The 18,211-nt window shown below is 41.5% G+C and overlaps 1 protein-coding gene across 1 annotated transcript in view; it reads left to right on the top strand.

The window, feature by feature from the left end:
* Nucleotides 1-14,374, top strand: part of cblb (Cbl proto-oncogene B, E3 ubiquitin protein ligase) — a 63,198-nt gene extending 48,824 nt beyond the window's left edge. Inside the window, exons 12-19 of the mRNA XM_068721232.1 lie at nucleotides 575-961; nucleotides 5,303-5,394; nucleotides 7,774-7,908; nucleotides 8,018-8,073; nucleotides 8,497-8,610; nucleotides 9,409-9,579; nucleotides 9,811-9,927; nucleotides 10,377-14,374. Of these exons, the coding sequence (XP_068577333.1) occupies nucleotides 575-961; nucleotides 5,303-5,394; nucleotides 7,774-7,908; nucleotides 8,018-8,073; nucleotides 8,497-8,610; nucleotides 9,409-9,579; nucleotides 9,811-9,927; nucleotides 10,377-10,630 (1,326 nt within the window). The 3' untranslated portion in view covers nucleotides 10,631-14,374. The remainder of the gene's footprint in view (nucleotides 1-574; nucleotides 962-5,302; nucleotides 5,395-7,773; nucleotides 7,909-8,017; nucleotides 8,074-8,496; nucleotides 8,611-9,408; nucleotides 9,580-9,810; nucleotides 9,928-10,376) is intronic.
* The last annotated feature ends 3,837 nt before the right edge of the window (nucleotides 14,375-18,211 follow it).

Genomic DNA, 18,211 nt, shown 5'->3' with positions numbered 1-18,211 from the left:
AATAGCATATCTTCATATTGTGGAATTGAACATTGGTACATTTTTCTGTATGTATATTTTTTATTTTTGGTGAAAGTGTTTTTGGACCCTCATCTTGGTGTGATAGATTATTTGATGAGCATTTAAAAACAGGATTGAGGATCATTTGAGCAATGACTGTACTTGTTCAACACTGAATGACAATTCTTTGGTCTAGTCTGTCTCTTTTATGTAAAGATTTTTATGTTTGATGTTATTTCTAACATCCAGTGTTTGTATCTTAATGTGGTGCCTGCATAGAACTTTTACACTGTGATCTTGGCCAGGACCCCCTCGTAAATGAGATTCAAAATCCCAATGGGATTATTCTGGGTAGCTAAAGGTTAAATAATAAATAGTTAGATGAATAGATATTCTTTAGTTACATCCTCAGTTCATCTAGCTTCCACAAAAAGTAGCTTGCTAGTCTTCCTGGATTTAACACAGCATCAATAATAAAACAGAAAAGAGTTTTGTGTGATTTAGAAATAAATTGAGAATTATTTAGATTGTCTTCTGTCATTCTAGTGAACATACCATCTCTCCACCTCTCTAGTCTTCGCCAGGAATGTCCAGAAAGCAGGACAAGCCTCTCCCAGCCCCACCTCCTCCGCAGAGGGACCCACCTCCACCGCCTCCACCTGAGCGTCCTCCTCCCATCCCCCCAGAGTCGCGTCACTCATGGCTCCCCGCTTCCTCTCCCTTGTCATCTTCCATCTCATCTTCTACGGGCATGCTGTCAGACTCCCAAATGCACCCTGAGACACGCTGTCCCAAAGACAGTCACTTTGCAGATGCCCACAGGACTCGATCCGAGCACCCACTTCAGCTGGAATCCACAGGCACCTCTCACCTGAACGGAAGACCACTCAGTTTTCCATCTGCTGGATTTGGGAGGTTACATCACAGAATGGAGGGGACAGGAACCTCAGGGAGCTCAAAGGTAGGGCTTAGATATCAGTTTAAACATTTAAGGTGAAATCTTAGGATGAGTATGTAAAAGCCTATTTCTTTTTTTTTTTTAATTGTTTTCTGTGACCATCAATTTTGTAAAGACATTCATGGTTCTGAGAATCCTAATGACTTAGGGGACCCACAGCCCACTTGTGGTTTTAAATGAAACTAGTTAGTGCCCGTAAAAACTTTTCTGTCCAGAACGGTCCTGTTGCTGCTTGCAGTCCATAGCAATACACCTGCCATGACCTACTGTAGTTCAGTCACACACCCAAGTCGCAGCTACTCACGGACAGAAAAAAACGGTTAAATACTCTGGTTCAAGGCAAAGAAGACCAGGGCAGACTTTACAGTGAGGCAACTGGGTCTGTGGCCCCCAACTAAAAGGGCCCCAAACAGCTTAAGATTTAAATATTGAATTACGTTACTATACTAACTCATTGTGCCCCTAAATATCTTACAAAAGGCCCCCAACACCCTTAAGAATAATGAAACTCATCTGTATACTACTTACAGTTTACTTCTATTTCAGGAAAACATTGTAGTACTAAATTTACCTGACCGAAATGTTACTGATTACATTGCAGATTCAGATTTAGCTCACTAAAGAAGATATATTAGTTGTGAAACGGACCACTGTCGATCCATACTGATCCCCTTTCACATGTGAACCGTGGATTAATTACACAGTTAAACGTTAAACATCAGTGTGAAATAAAGTTTTATTGACATTGTTATCGCCCAATATTCAGTAAAATATGAGAGCGAGGAGGGATCTCTGAGGAGCCATGAGTGAGGATGCACGAGAGCAGCCTTCCAGGAAGTGTTTTAGCAGTCGACACGCCCTCTTATTATTCATCAGTTATTTGATTGGACGCTGCAGCCGATCAGACTGATCAGATTATTCTCAACATCACCGGATTCAGGACAGATCACAGATTAAACTAGTTTTATATTTGACTTGTTTTCTGATTCACCATCTGGTTTAAATATATGTTCATTGTAGACTAAACAACAAAAGCACCACAAACAACTTTCTTCATTTATTAGAAAGATTTGTCTTTTCATGATCTGATATTTCCCTCAATAACTTTTATTATGGATACAATTAAAGAGCTTTTTACATCATTTATCATGTTTTCATTCAGTCATGTGAGGCTGATCATTCCTGAGTGTCTGGTTTGATGAGTTATATCATTTCAATTTCCCCTGAAACATTGAGCTAATAAATAAATTCCACTGTTCAAGAGAAACCATAATCATATTCTGGGTTATTAATAACGACTTCACAATCAGAATTTCAAAACCTACAGATGCAAATAATTAATGAATAACAAAAACGCATTAAGCCGGTAGAATTCGGTCCTGTACTTATATGGAGGACACAGAACACAGTATGCAATAATAATACAGGTAACAGGCTACAGAGAGAAACACCTGTACTGTGGCAGTGATGATTACTGAGTCTTTATGAGTAGAGTGATCAAAAGTCTCTCCAGCTGTTGAAGCCGAATGCCAGCGGATCCAGCTGTCATCAGAAAGGACGTCTCATGTCTCTTAAAACATATTTCCTCGTTTCCTCTCTCCTCGCATGGTTTCCTTGCATCTCTTCATGGATCCCTAGTGGGAGGTACTAACACGCAAGGAAAAGACGCAAGTGAGGGAAACATGGATGCAACGAAGAGATACCCAATTGAAGTGAGAGTAAAACCTTTTTCTGAAAGTCACATCTTAAACTCAGTCTGACCATTTAAATACAATCAAATCAAATCCTACAGAGACTTCCTCAACATTATACTGCTGAGCATCTGCATCATTTCTAGACTCTTTACAGTCTATCATTTAAAGCCTAGCTGGGGGTGACCGTGGCTCATGGAGTAGGGAGGGTCTACAAGGTTGGCGGTTCAATCCTTGGCTACTACGTGTCCTGTGTCGAAGTGTCCCTGAGCAAGACACTAAACCCTTAACCGCTCCACGGACGCTTCTCAGGAGCAGCCCACCGCTTTTTGTGTTCCATACAGAGTAACTTTGATTCAAAAACAGCTGTGCTTTGCATGTGGAATATATTCCTCAACTAGTGTTACTGAAGATAAAATCTGGACCAGGATTTTCAGAATTGTCCAATGATTAAATCTGAAAGCAGTACATCGGGCTGAAATGAGTCTCCTACAGCAGCTTTGTGCATCTTTGCAGATCTGGAGAGTAACTGTCACACAGGGAGTTGCCCTTTACAAGGTTATAAAATGTGTTTACTGTCATTTTTATGACACAGGGTTGCACAACGAAATGTGAGTTGTAGTCTCAGAGAACAAAGCAAAACAAAACAATTTTCTTATGAAGAAGCACGGAGGATGAGTTGAGGAGTCTTACAACCTGAGGAAAGAAGATTCTCTATAGTCTGGTGCAGTGATTCTCAACTGGTGGGTCGCGGACCCATTTTCAGTGGGTCGCGGGCCTTTGCCTGGGAAATGCAGCGGAGTTATTCACTCTCCTTAACAGTATTTGGCGTTAATGCCTTGTAATGCTAATACACACCCGCCATTTCATAGTATAGAAGAACACCCACACAGTTTGTTTTCATGTGCTAATTGAGCAAAACGCAAGTACGACACTGACTACATGAGATATGGATTGAGAAATTTGGGTCGCGGCTTGTCATTAAGGGGTGATGGTGGGTCCCGCAGCCAGACCAGTTGGGAACCACTGGTCTGGTGGTTCAACAGCTGATACTTCTGTATGTCTTGCCGACTCCAGGGTGAACAGATTGGTGCCGGGTGGGTTTTGACTTTTAGTATCCTTTGGGCTTTTTGCAGGCACCTCACCTCACCAATATAACAGTAGATGGGTACCAATGATAATCACCTCCTGTCCTTAGCGTGCTCATCCCATGCGAGTTTGTAATATTTCTATTGCTTCTACTGTAAAAGTTAATAACAACTTGGTAAAGCAATTTTACCTTCTGAAATTTCCTTTGTTGCTTTCTTAACCAGGTTCTCCGTGATACTGATTCCCAGAAACCTAAAACTGTTCACCTGATCCACCTCAGCTCCATTAATGTAAACAGGGGGAGTGTGTGCCTCATTTTTTTCTATCAGCTAGCTATCAGCTCCTTGATTTAGCTGACATGAGCAGTAGGTTGTTTTCTGACCACAGTCCTTCAAGATTGTTGATCCCGGACCAGGCTACTGCACTTGAATGGTGGAGTGTATTCAGTGCAGACAGAATTCAGGACTTTGGTGGGACTAAGGGAGGCAGACTTTGTGTTGACAACAATGATGATTGGTGCTCAAACATATTCAAAGTTTGGCGTTTGGTCCGGCTTGAACCTTACTTTACTACATGCTGAGCAGGCAGAAGATTCACAAGTCATGCCATCCCTGTTAATGCAGATTATTTTTGGGAATTATTCTAATAACGTAATACTTAGTCACAGAAGATGTCTATCATGCAGTGATGCATTACATTCCTTCTCAGCAGCACTGCTTTTAGGTGACATAGCATATATACTATACTGATCTCAGAAAGTGATTAGTTCTGCTGTGTGCTGAGGATTGGAGAAAACATCCTTTATTACCAGCAGCAACAGTGCTGCTGGTATTGTTTTCTCCTTGTGAGCCTATGTGTGAGTCATCATGGTAAAATGTGGTCCTGGAGACACCTTACCAGCCACTACGCTGGTATTGTTTTCATCTTGTCAGTCATCACGTCAAAATATTGGAACTACACAGGGAAGGTTTTGAGTTCTTTGCCATGTGTTAACATTTCTGTCTGCCTGCTTATGGACAGATTTTGTCTCCTCAATAGTCCAATAAACCAAACTTTATAGGTGTGTTGTTGAGATTAAATAAAGAGAGGATTGGTGTGGTCCAAGCAAGGGAGCCAGAAGTAGAAGGGTAGGAAGTAGAGAAGTGGACTGCTTTGGCTTCCCCACTTTCCACCCCTGGTCTGATTTGGCACTGTGGCTGGTGTGATCCCATCACAAGATGGCCTATAGTTTGAAATGTATCAGGTTTGATGAAAACAAATAATTTACATATGAACATTCTGCATCCTTAAACCCACACTGCCTTTTTTAGTGAGTTGATTTGAAGCTACAGTTGGTGAGTAAAATGTTGTTTGCTGCAGAGTTGCTGTACCTTCAGTACGGTGTCCTGGCTGTGTTTGATAAGGACTGCACTTCCCCACCAGAATCAGGGATGGACATGGCATATCTAAAGCATAATATACTGTACTAGTGTAGTTTATTTTAGTTCAGCAATTCAGTTGACATTACCTTTTCAGTTGTTCCGTTGTGCTTTGTATAATTCTCCCCCTACTCTTGTGTGTGCAGCCCTTCTCTAACGGTGTGCAAGTCAGCGATGAGTATGACATCCTTCCCTCACGGCACTCGCCAACGCAGTCCACACTTGCCAGTAGCCATAAGTGAGTATATCACACACACACACACACACACACACACACACACACACACACACACACACACACGTAAAGTTTCATTGGAAATATCCTCAAAACGTTTAACCAATATTGAAATGATTTGTCTGAACAGCACATTTGTATAATATGGGCAGAAAATATTTGCAGCGTCCATGCAGTGGTACATTACTACAACCAGTGAGCTCCTGCCGAACCTCTGATTTAAAACCAGTTTATCAAAATCAATGTCTGTGTAATCCATACAGAGATGAAACATGTTGGACAAAAGTCTGTTCAATCAATGGAACGGAACATGCATGCAACATCTTTTCGAGATTCAACAAACTGCAAAGTTGACGCCAGTACTGTGTAGACGTAAATGGGAATAGGGAATAGAACAAAATAGATGTCTAGTCTGCGGTCTTAAAGCAGACTTCCGTGGAACACTTGGACTAGTGTTTTAGATTTGAGTAACATTCAGTTCAACACTAGCCAGTTACTAGCCTTTCCTTTTATTCTAAAGTTCCATCGAATCTGAACCGCCTCCTTTCTTTTCTCTGTGGTTTCAGACTCAGGGACCTTCTACCAATGAGGTCTAGTAGCCTTGGGGAAAAGTCCTGGTTAGACACAGCTTTTAAAAATGATGGCTGAACCTCTAATAGCCTTTTAGCTTCAGCCAGAATTAGATTAGGTATTTCTGTGTATCAGGCTGAAGTGGAGGCAGGGGATAGAGCTGTCACTTCTGATGAAGCTTGAGCTGAAAGGGGAAACTCTGGTCCTGCTGAAAACAATTTAGTATTGTAAGGTTGTTAGAGTGATGTACACACACTTCCCTTACACAAGGGAAAATGCAGCTGACTTGCATTTTGTAAGCATAGGTTATATTCGTAGGGTCACTTGTTTGTATTACTATTTATATAAAGACAACCATTCATTCCCAAAAGCCCCAACCTGAACCTGAATGTTTATCTGGTAATTACTGCAACTACTGGCTCAGTTTACATGCTTAATATGCTTTTAATATGTTACAATGGTTATGGTTGGATAGATAGATAGATAGATAGATAGATAGATAGATAGATAGATAGATAGATAGATAGATAGATAGATAGATAGATGTATACTTTATTCATCCCGCAAGGGGAAATTTGTTGGCTACAGCAGCAAAAAATATACAAGCAATCAAAGTGAATACAAAAAAGAAAAGTAAAGATATTAAGTATAACAAATGCACAGTATATACAATAAAATAACAGAGTAGAACATATATTAGGCTATTAGAACATATATTAGGCTGCGTAGGTGTTTCTTGTAACTGATTGGCCAATGAAGGTCCTGCTATGAAGTATGATGTTCCTTTACTGCTAAATCATTACCTACCGGAGACACAACTGTTAGTGTACTTTGTACCTTTGCAGCACAATGACATTATACTGTATCATAGCAGGTAGGTAAACACAGCAAACAGGGTGGGGCCAGTTGATAAGTGGTGCTGCTTCATATTTTCTCATTTTAGTACACAAAATTGAAGTCTTACTGAATTTGGCCTGATGGCTGTGGTCTGCAGACTGTTTTTGTGGAATTATAAAGAGACTGGCATGTTGATCAATGTGGTTTAGGGATCCCAGCTGACATAGGGCGAAGGCAGGGTACACCCTGAACATGTCACCAGGCTATCACTCACATTTGCATCTGCGGGCAAATTTAGAGCAACTTAACATGTCTTTGGACTGTCGGAGGAAGCTGCAGAACCCGGAGAAAACCCACGCTGACATGAGGGGATCATGCTTCACACAGAAGAGCCGACCAAACCAGCGGGTCCGACCCCTTCTTGTTGATAGGCGACAGTGCTAACTGCTACATCACTTGACTTCAATTTGGCACAAGGATGAAAAAGTCAGCTCACACACATGATGTTGGGAACTGCACTACCACACAAACTAGTGTTGGACAGTGATGGATATTTGTCCTACAAGCAGTTAAAACCTGTCCTGTCAAGTGGCTCTCAGTGTACAGCCTGATTTAAGTTCTTTAATTCAGATCAGATTGAGTCTTCTCAGACTGTTGAGAGTTGAGATATTTCAGTCGAAAAGCATTTTGCCTTACTTCGACAAACAGCAGTGCTTTTACATGATGTTTATTTCTTCCATTCTGACAATTCAATAAACAATACAGTTAATATAAATGTTTTTAGCGGTGAAACATTGTTAAAATGTTCAATAAGAAATGTAAAATAACGATTTTTGCTGCACTTTTGGCCTGTCCTTGCACTTCAGCACTACAATCTTCCTCTTAATGGGACTGTGAAAATGTTATATTGTAGATTGAATGTAATAACTGTATGAATGGAAAGGTTGAGTTGATAAATCATGGTCATCTTTACAGACCCTCCAACCCTTTCAGCAGCCCTGTGGTAGAACGACAGCGGGGAGTGATGGAGAGAGTGGAGGACGACTATCAGATCCCTTCATCCAACCTCTGCTTGAGCCAGGCTCCCATCTGCATATCTATACCCAGCAGGTACTGGCTGTCTTTCAATGTTTTAAAGCTACTATGGTGATACAGATATGATGGTTCCATTAGAGGTTAATTAGGCTGCTGTGAAAAAAAAGTATTTCTTCTCATTCAGGCACTCGGAGAATGGCTCTCCAGAGCCCTATATTGACGAGAATCCCCCGGAGCCTGGTGAGTCCTGAAACCAGCAGATGTGATGAAACATCACAAGTTCTAAGTCTTTTCTGACTCCATAGTACTGTGAGATCATTGGCGTCTTCATCTGATGTAGTGAATGTTGCAATGAGCAGGGTGAATAGGATGCCCACAAATGGTTTGTACAAACTGTATGATCATATTAAGACACCTTATTTAATCCACACTTGAGTCTTAAAATGTTCCAGTCAGAGTCTTACAATCAGAAATAGGCTAAAGGCAATTTAATTTGTTTCCAGTATGCATCAGTTTTTTTGTTGAAATAAATTAGAGTATGTTATTCTGTCTCATTTTTTGAATCAGGTGAAAGTCCATAACAACCATGAGGAACTATCTAATGCCATCAGCAGCATTCTTTCTTATTTACTGAAAAGTCTGTTCTCTGCTTCTGATTGTCAGGTGGACACTCTGAGTCGGTTAGGGGGTTGGTCTCACGGGTGGCACATACGGCCCTCTGCCCCTTCAACACCAGCAAGATACCCTCTGACTATGACATCCTGCTGCCCCCACAAGGTAGCCCACCCCGACCTGATCACCTCCCCTCCCCCAGTCACAGCTGTCTCTGTCTGTCTCAACCCCTCCGCTATCGTATCCCGCCTTGTTTTCCCTGTGCAGTACACCTGTGTCGTACCTGCCTTAACTGTAAAATGTCACTATTGTCCCTTAAAAATCCCCCAGTGTCAAACATATATTCTTGACTTAATCCAATGAATCTCAGGTGATACATTGGTGATATATGTCTCTCTTTTATATTCACATGTCATTTTATGTTGTTGAAGCTCAGTGTGATAAGTTACAGATCCAAAATATCATTAGCTTCGTATCATTTTATTAAAATCCTGTTCTGCATTTGGTGTACAGGACTGTCAGACCTTTATTCCAGTAACAGCCCTGTAGCAGAGTTCACATGGTCTCCATTTGAATTGGAATGAATGTACACTTTGCTGATGTGATGCTGTAAACAAATAGCAAAGCTAGCCTTTAGATAGAGTTTTTTGTGAATACGATGATTACTCATTATGTGCTTATATTGTATATTTGATGTCTAGCAAAGCCCTACCTCTGGGTTCTGTTAATCCAGAATACCCACAGCAAGTTTCTATCCGTGTACGTCCTGTCCCAATCCTCGCTCCCTTCTCAAAAATATCCTCTCTTGGCTTTTCTCTAAAGGACAGCATGCCAGATGCTCTTTGGCATCTAATGCCATTGCTGGGACATGGTTTATACTTCATAGCAGCATCAGGCAGCTTCTCGTGGAATAAGTAGGAACTGTGAATCCGAGCAGAGAGTTCAGTCTTGTCTGTGTTTCAGCATTGGAAGATGCTCCGTCCCAGCCTCCTCCTCCACCAGTGAGACACAGCTTCACCGACCTCTCCTCCTCTTCTCCGTCCTCATTCTGCAACTCCTCCACGTCCTCCTCTTCTGTCATCGCACGACCACACAGGCCCTCCTCTGGACACGAGCACTTTCTGTTAACTCCCGGTAAGCTGGAAAACTCATGACATCTCGTTTCGATCAAAATTGTGAAAAAAGACATTTTGTGCACACTTCTACCGTGTTATGCATATCTAATAATTTCCTCACACAGGGGGTAAAGTGTTTGTTATGCTCACAAAATTGTGGATAAATCCACATGGAACAGAGCATTACTTTGTTGACCCACATACAGCAACAGGCTCCTTTACCTGAATGTCTCTGTTGTCTGTGGTTTAGGCACAGTGTTTGACATGCTGAACAGTGCTGCTCCTCTGCCTCCAGTCAGACGACACGCAGAGCATGCTAAAGGCTCCAGGGGCTGCCTGGAGTACGACCATTTACCAGCCAGTCAAGGTAGGTACCTCAACCTTCCACCAACCAAACCTGCCAAACCTACCACCAAATGCACATATGACTTAAAACACCAGATGGCCATAGAAGTTGCTTTGTGCAGACGTGCAAAGTTTGTCTGAAACTTTGAAATCCAAATCAGCTTAATTGTGTTTGGTTTCAGCTTTTTCATTTCCCAGAACGTATCCTGTTTTCCTTAAAGCAGGCCGACAATGTTTTGCCATCTCAATTGAGGAGATATCTGCAGTGAATACCTTAATATCTGCTTTCTAGCTTTGTAGGACAGTGATAACTTAATAATAAAGGTCCAAACTCAGGCGATATTGGAATGTCAAAGCTTTTGTTCTGTGAAGTCTACAGACTTCGTGACCACTAATTACCAACTCAAGTTTCTCTGGGGTGCCAGGGGCCTTTTTCCACTGACATGATTTCTCTCCTTCTCTCTCTCCAAGTATCAATGGACTGTTTGCAGGCCCCTGCCAGGCCGCCCAAGCCACTGCCCAGGAAGATTCCTCCAGACATTAAGCCGGGCAAACCCCACAGCTTGGAGTCAGAGAACGTTGACGCCAAAATCGCAAAGCTGATGGGGGAGGGCTACTCCTTTGAAGACGTGAAGCGGGCGTTGATGATTGCCCAGTACAAAGTGGATGTGGCCAGAAACATTCTGCGCGAGTTTGCCTTAGTGGCCCCTAGACTGAACCTGTAGTCCAAGAGACAGTGAAAGGGGAGCACAACAGTAAAGCTGTGCCTCCGAATGGACCGACTAAAAAGGGCTCCTTCATTCTGCTTGGCCTGGGACTGTTAGAACTACAGTATTCAGCAGAAATATTTCAAGAGACTTGCCTTTTGTTGCCGAACAGAGATGATGATGCACAACAAAGTGGCTAAGACCAAATCACAGTACAACACAGAGAATCAAAAAAGGGAGAAAAGACCATCTGTGAATGATTTAAACCTGTGAAAAAAACAGAACCCGACTTGGTGTTGTTTACAGTGAGCTTTTTGCCAGTGCTGGCCTCTGGTTTTTAAATGCTCCTGTTTGTCTCCAGGCCTGGACTGTATGCCTGTTTTAAAGCCCTGATCCTGCTACTGCTGCTACTGTTCCTCTCACACCCTGCCACCCTTCAGATTTAGTTTGAAGGGCCTTACAATAGAACACAACATCTCCAGCTCTTTTGCGCTTATATGCACAGCCAATTTGTAGGGGTCATTTTTATTTACATCCAGCGGAGGGAGCCAGACTCCATCGTTTATCTTCTCTAACTCCTTTTGTTACTTTCTTCTTTTCTTGTTTCCTTGTTTCCTGTTTCACCGACTCCCTCCTCTTCCCTTGTCCATTAGAGAATACTTCAGTGTTTGTCCAGGGTCTGGCTGACTTAACAAGATCTGGTGAGTTGGGAGTGGTTAGATGGAGCCAGAGGATGCCTTATTGATTCACTTGTTTCCTCCAGAACTGGAGAAAACTGTACCACTGCTTCAGAGGAGCACTTTTTGTAGTATCTGTGAGTATCTCATTTGGACAAGAAGAGTGACGCATAGAGAGGGTGAAAGGCTTAGTTTTCCTCTTTGTTTCTGTTCCTAGACCAGAGGATTAATCAGCTTTCTTCATCTGAGGACAGCAAGCCTATGAACGTATTTGTTCTGCATGTATGAGCTATACCTTTGTACAATTTCTCCACAACAAAAGCCAGACGATCATGCCTGCATTTCAGCTCAAGCATTTAAATGGCAGAAGCCGACCTGTTGTGTAGATCAACGAGCCAGATGTTGTCTGTTAGAGCTCCAAAAACAATGTGCTCTGCAGCCATCACACCGCAGCCGCCTGTCTCCACTTCAATTACACAGCCATCATATGTCCACATTCACCATCTGTTTGAGGAATCACTCTCAGTCTGATTTGGAGTGAAAGTTACTTGATGACTGCAACAATTGAACATTTTTCTTGATGTAGAGTTGTAGAGTGATCACAGTAAAGACGAACAGAATACTGCAGAGCATTCAAAGTATGAGATGAGATGAGATATAGTTAAAACCCCCTCAGAATCTGGAGTAAGGTGTATTTCTCACCAATGCATGTATTGGATTTGTACAAATGTGAAACAAATTAGCCTTTTTCCTTTAAACTAGTATGCAAAATGTTACCAGACTTGTTAGAGATGTAGTTTGCCATAAAACGGTTATGTTTACTCAGCTATTAATCTCAGAAACAGAAACAGGACCATTCCAGGTTATAATTTGGGGTTTCATTTTATTGTTTTGGCGGGGCTACCTTGTTAATTAACATACTTGTGATTGACAGGTTGCTACCAGAGTCGTATATGGCGTATCTAAACGGCGTCACTTCTCCGCAGTCCAAATATGGTCGCTTCCATTCACTGGTTGCACAACACCAAGATAGCGATGACCAAAATGTCAAATTCAAGGCTTCAAAGCCGCAGCCCACAAAACAATGACGTCACAACATCTACGTCCTCTTCTTATATGCAGTCTATAGTTTAACCAAGTCTTGTCCCATCCTCTATCTAGCGATGATGCTCTCGGCAATTTGGAGAGGTTACAGCTAGATTATTTAGTAAGGATATCTTTACATATCCAAATGTATTGTGTAGGAAATGTGGGGCTAACAGAGGTGGATCCTAAAAGTACAATGTGATGTGTCAATATGATGTAGTTATAACTAATGTATATCAGGACTGTAGTAACTTTTATTTTATTAACAGTTGATGCACGCTGAGCTAGGCACCCTGAGACAGCCTCTGGGTGGGTGTGTGTGTGTGTGTGTGTGTGTGTGTGTGTGTGTGTGTGTGTGTGTGTGTGTGTGTGTGTGTGTGTGTGTGTGTGAACACACAAGCAGAGTAAGTCAGGGAGATCCCGGTGTCTTTTTCTTTCCAAGCTATACCCACTGATGAGCTGAATAAACACAGAGATGTATGGCATTGACACATCTTCACCCCCAGGCTCTCTATACTCTGCAGCCATTATTAGGCTATCGAAATGTATTTGAGACGATGTATTGTATTTTTGTCTGAGGAGGAGCTTAAAAATGTTGATGGATTTAGGTCTCCTGTGATTGAGGGTCCACACAAAGCAGATCTCAGTGTTTCTGGTCAAACATTTCACAGTCTGGCTGCAAATGAGAATCCTGATAATACAGCAGGAGGAAATGATGAACCCAGTACTAATGATAGAGCTCCCTGACTTTTATTTTTACATCCACATGTATTCATAATGAGAGAGTGACACCAAACGTGAAAGCACTTTCTATACTTAAGTGGTGGTTTTGTGTGTTGGAATAAGTCAGCCATTTTAACAGGTTCCATGTTACCATAGAGACCAGGTTGTCAAAAGGTTGCTGTGTTTGTGTATAAATAATAAGTATGGCTGTCTGTGCTGCATAGTTAACCATGGGAATAAAATGATGCTTGGTGGTGGAGACACAATTCCTATGAGTGAATGTGCTCTTAAAGTCCGCAATCTGGGAGGCACAAAACTGATATTGATTTATTCCATTTAATATTCTATTCATCTGGACAGTGTAACAGATAACAGACATCAAATGACCCCTCCCCCCCCCCCCCCCAATGTCTTTACATAAAGAGGATGTATTCCTTCCACTGCCATCCTTTCCTTCCTTGAGCAGTACTATAAAGTACTATAAACCGCACTGTAGTTTGAAAGGACCCTATGTTAATCTCAGGACTTTAAACAGTCCATAGAGAATTATTGATAACGAGGAACGCTGTATGCAAAGAGGAAAGACTAAGAACCAAGTCTCTAATTTCTGTTATCATCCACAGTGCAGCCACAGATTCACAACACATTTTACCCCATACAGCAAAGCCATGAAAGTATGTCAGCTAAACAAACATATAATTAAGCACTTGGATAATGCCGAGTCATCAGCTAAGAAGCTTTATCTGCTCCCCTAATCACCATGGTCATTTACATTTCAGCATTCAGTTGATATTAATTGTCACAATTGACAATGCTTTTCGTACTGAACCAAAACATCTTCCGAATGAAATCTGTGAGACTCATGTAGAGTTAATGTTACAGATTAGACAAAGATTTAACCCTTGTCTGGTTTATCTTCAGTAGAACGAGCCACATCACATTCAGATATGAAATTCAGCGGCATTCCCTTCAACTTTGATGCTTAATTTTAGCTCTGGTCTGTTTTCACTTTTATTTTCTCAAACTTGAATTACTCTTAGCTCAGTATTGTCCATTCCATTGGACCTTCTTGTGAAGGGGGTAAGTGGCCTTAGGTTGCAAAGTAAGCAATTTTTATTTTCTAATGCCATTTTCGTATTAAAGTGCTCTGGTGACAAAAACATGATATGATGAGAATATGTAACGCATAAAGTAATGTCCAATTAATTTATACATTATTAATGCTTTTTTCTTGATATATTATTTTCATGGATAAGTAAATAAAAAGTCACGATTCCTTTGTTTTATTTAATGTTTTGTTTGTGTGTGTGTTTGTGTTGTGTCCTGATACCACGGGTATCTAGTGAGTCAAAAGAGGTTTGATTTGTTACAGTAATGCAACAGAATTAACAAGTGGTGTCACGCGTGATTATGACTTCAGCGATCTTTGCACTGCCCGCCAGCTACTGACTTCAGAACCGTAGAAATGTCTTTGAGGTAGTGAATAAGTAAGGAATGCTGAAATTAACTGGAAGTGATGAAAGAAAGTGAGAAATTGACCCCAGAAATGCCTACTGGTACACTGGTACATGCTACTGTTAGCACTCCCAGTGGACTGATAGTATAAGGAAGAGTCATTTTTGCTAAAGACTACATTGATCTGTGCCATTTTTTTTAAATATGAACTTACAGTTTGTAAAGATTTACATCATGAGTAAAGATAATTTATGACTGTGTCATTTCATGCTTTGTTGACATTAACAAAGATGAGAATATGACCAGCCGTATCCCCTAGAACCACTAAATACATGGGATGTACTCGGGTTTGGCCCACATGTTTTTTTTTCCATATATGACTAGCTCCTCCTCTGCTACAGTAGGCATTGCATTGTGGGACACAACACTGGCACACATAAATTTCCATTAAAATAAAATCTTAAATTCTTTTGTAAACGCATCTTTGTGTTAAGGATTTTTTAGGCAGGCCTGAGATTATGGCTGGTGCTCTTAGCATGACCCCTCCCCTAACATTATATAAAAACTAGAGCACATAGCATCAGTGGTTCTGCTGCTCAATCAAGATTTACAACACTTACTTACCACTAGAGTTTGCTAGCCCACCGGACAAATCCCGGTGGGCTGATAGACCTGCAAAAATCCATACCATGAAAAACTAGCCTTTCGGTCCTGTCAATCTCCCTACCGGCAAACTCTTGTGTGCCTGTCATTTGGGGTGCGCATGACAGGCACCCCATGCACACCCTGTTTAACTGGAACATGCTGCATGCATGTTCCAGTTAAACAGGTACTTACGTCACAGGCGTCACTGTATTGTTTTGAACGTCACACCCCCCTCAAAATGACACGTGCCACGATCAGGATTTGATCAATTCAGTCAGATAACATTTGGAAAGTCTGTAAGAGCTGCATGATTGAATTATTTTATCCTCATTCAAGTTAGCATATGGTTTAATTTGAAGTTAGCTGGCCAAATTCTTTCACGCACAAACTCTGCTCAGTGAGCATGTGCTTAAACATTCTGCAAAAGTAGCATGCAGCAGTGAGATGGCCAACATATCATATAGACCTTTTTACAGCCAAAGTCACCTTGTTACGTTACAACACACGAATCACCTCAGTGTTGGCGAAAGTTACATATTAAAAGTGCCATTTTGCTGTGTTGTTGGGTGCCAGAATCGATATTGCATACATTTGAGATGGTAAACTGTGATTCTAGCTACAATACCGGTGAGGCGTTTCAAAGATAAGAGAAAATGTTGCTAATACTTTAGCTTAGCTGTCAATTAACCTCCTCAGTCATCACAGCTGCTGCACTGCTGCTCAAGCAGAAGGCTAAACTATTACAGAGATGTTAAGAAATGTTCCTAATAGGATAAACTATTACAGAGATGTTAAGAAATGTCGCTAATATGATAAACTATTGCAGAGATGTTAAGAAATGTCACTAAGAGGATAAACTATTACAGAGATGTTAAGAAATGTCGCTAATAGGATAAACTATTAGAGAGATGGAGAAATGGCCCCGCTTTTGGGCTCATCTTCTGCAATCAGTGCAGTACCACAGCGTGATGGAACCAGCAAGCCAACCAGCGGGTGTCTGGTTATTTAGCTAGCCTGCTCATTCCGCCATGCTTCCACACAACACCGGTCTCAGAAAACAATCCAAACAAAGTTGTCATTTATTATTGCAATAGCTGGTTAATAAGACTACTGTATTATTCTTGCTTTATTTGGAGTCAAACTTACATGCTGCATGGTGGTGTAGTAAATGGTAAAAAAAAATAAAGAAAAAAAGTGTATAGCGCTTTTCTAGTCTTCCGACCACTCAAAGCGCTTTAACACTACATGTCGTTATTCACCAATTCACACCCATTTGTACACTGATGGGAGGGGCTACCATGGTCTCTAACATTCATACCCATTCATACACCACAGGAACAGCTTGCGGGAGTGTCTGGTTAAGTGACATGAACTAGCGGAGCCGGGGATTGAACCGCCGATTCTCTGATTGAGGGAAGACCATGCTCTACCACTGAGCCACAGTTGGACCATAGTAGTCACTCTCACCCCACAGTGGGTTTGATTCCGGGGCCTTCTGTGTGTGTACGGGGGTGTGAAGTTTGCCTGTTCTCCCCGCAGTTTGCAGTTTAGGTTATTTGATGACTCTAAATTACCCGTAGATGTGAATGTGTGAATGGTTGTCTGTCTCTATCAGCGCTGTCTGGTGACCTGTCCAGGGTGTACCCTGCCATTGCCCAATATCAGCTGGGATCGGCTCCAGCCCCCCCACGACCCTGAGACGGTAATGGATGGATTAATGTACCTGGTACCTAAAGTGACTTCTTATTTTGGAGTGAAAACCAAAATAACACCTCCAAACACCCCTGACATGTTGCTCAGTGAGTTAAATTTCTCAGGAAAATTATCTCTAAAGGAATGGACCTGTGCTCTCTGAACTATAACTGCTAAAAAATGGATTTGATTGCACTTTGGCCTATTTTATGTTCAAGGCATCAGATGTTGAGTTTGTTCCATAGCACACTTACCTAATACAATGCCTTGGACAGTATTGTGGTTTTGATGAGCCAGTCTTTTTTTTCCCAAAGTGAGCCACGCTGCATCATCCAAAGAATGTGTCTGATCAAAAAAAACTGCTTATGGATTGTTTCATCTATATTTTTAAACAATACCTTTAGAATTTCAATGGATGCAGGGGCTTAAGGACTAGATCCCCCCCATGGATTAAAGGGGCATCAAGGAATCAGTAAATCTCTGAACCAATAGAAAGCTAAACAACAGGGATGAAGCTCATCTCCTGTATACACTCAGATCTCCCAGGGCTGGAGCGGTCTACAGTTGGCACAAACAAAGTCACATTATCCTCACAAAGAGACATAAACCTGCTAATTAACACTGAGATCCAACAGAAGAGGTTATGGAATGATGTTACAGCTGTGTGATTTGTTGGTCTCCATGTTCTTTGGTTTGGAGCCCACAACAAAAGGGGGAAATGATATACTGTTTATTTAAGATTCATCCAGTCCTCAGTAGTCCTGCTGGAACGGACATAGGACGGCTAAAACTGTCTCACTGTGGTAGTTCTTGCTGCATGTCTACTGTGGCTGGAGAGGACAAGAAGTCTGTTTTCAGCTCATTATGTTGAGAGCTGTGATGCAGAATGAGGGGGAGACACTCCAGGTGAATAGGGTAAAAATGTAACGCTTTCTCAGTTGATCACTTATGTTAAGCATTATATTATCAAATAAGTGCTAATGTGTATAAAGTCCCAGAACAGAGCTCTGATTCATCTTTAAAATTCTTGTTTTGTTGTTATAAAAATTACATCTGTTCATAAACACAAAGGTACAAGTCTTGAGATTGGTCGTTGATGTCACTGGGGAAGTTCAGTAATTGCCAAATCAGTGCCGGCTGATGACTCAAAAAATTGGGGAGGGCGGGGCGAAAACCAACTCAGGGTGTTTTCTTATTTTCTTATTTTGCACTTGCACTTCCATTTTATGTATGGGCTCAGTGCTGCTTTTATACATGCTAATGTGTGTATGTCACACGAAGGGCAAACAAAAGTTTCTTTATTTTGATTTTTTTTTCTGTA

The sequence above is a fragment of the Cebidichthys violaceus genome, unplaced genomic scaffold, assembly GCF_023349555.1.
Source record: "Cebidichthys violaceus isolate CVI_PGR_0920_01 unplaced genomic scaffold, fCebVio1.0.p SCAF_27, whole genome shotgun sequence".
Lineage (NCBI taxonomy): Eukaryota > Metazoa > Chordata > Actinopteri > Perciformes > Stichaeidae > Cebidichthys > Cebidichthys violaceus.
The sequence above is the reverse complement of the archived record's forward strand: the minus strand, read 5'-3'. Positions and strand labels throughout refer to the sequence as shown.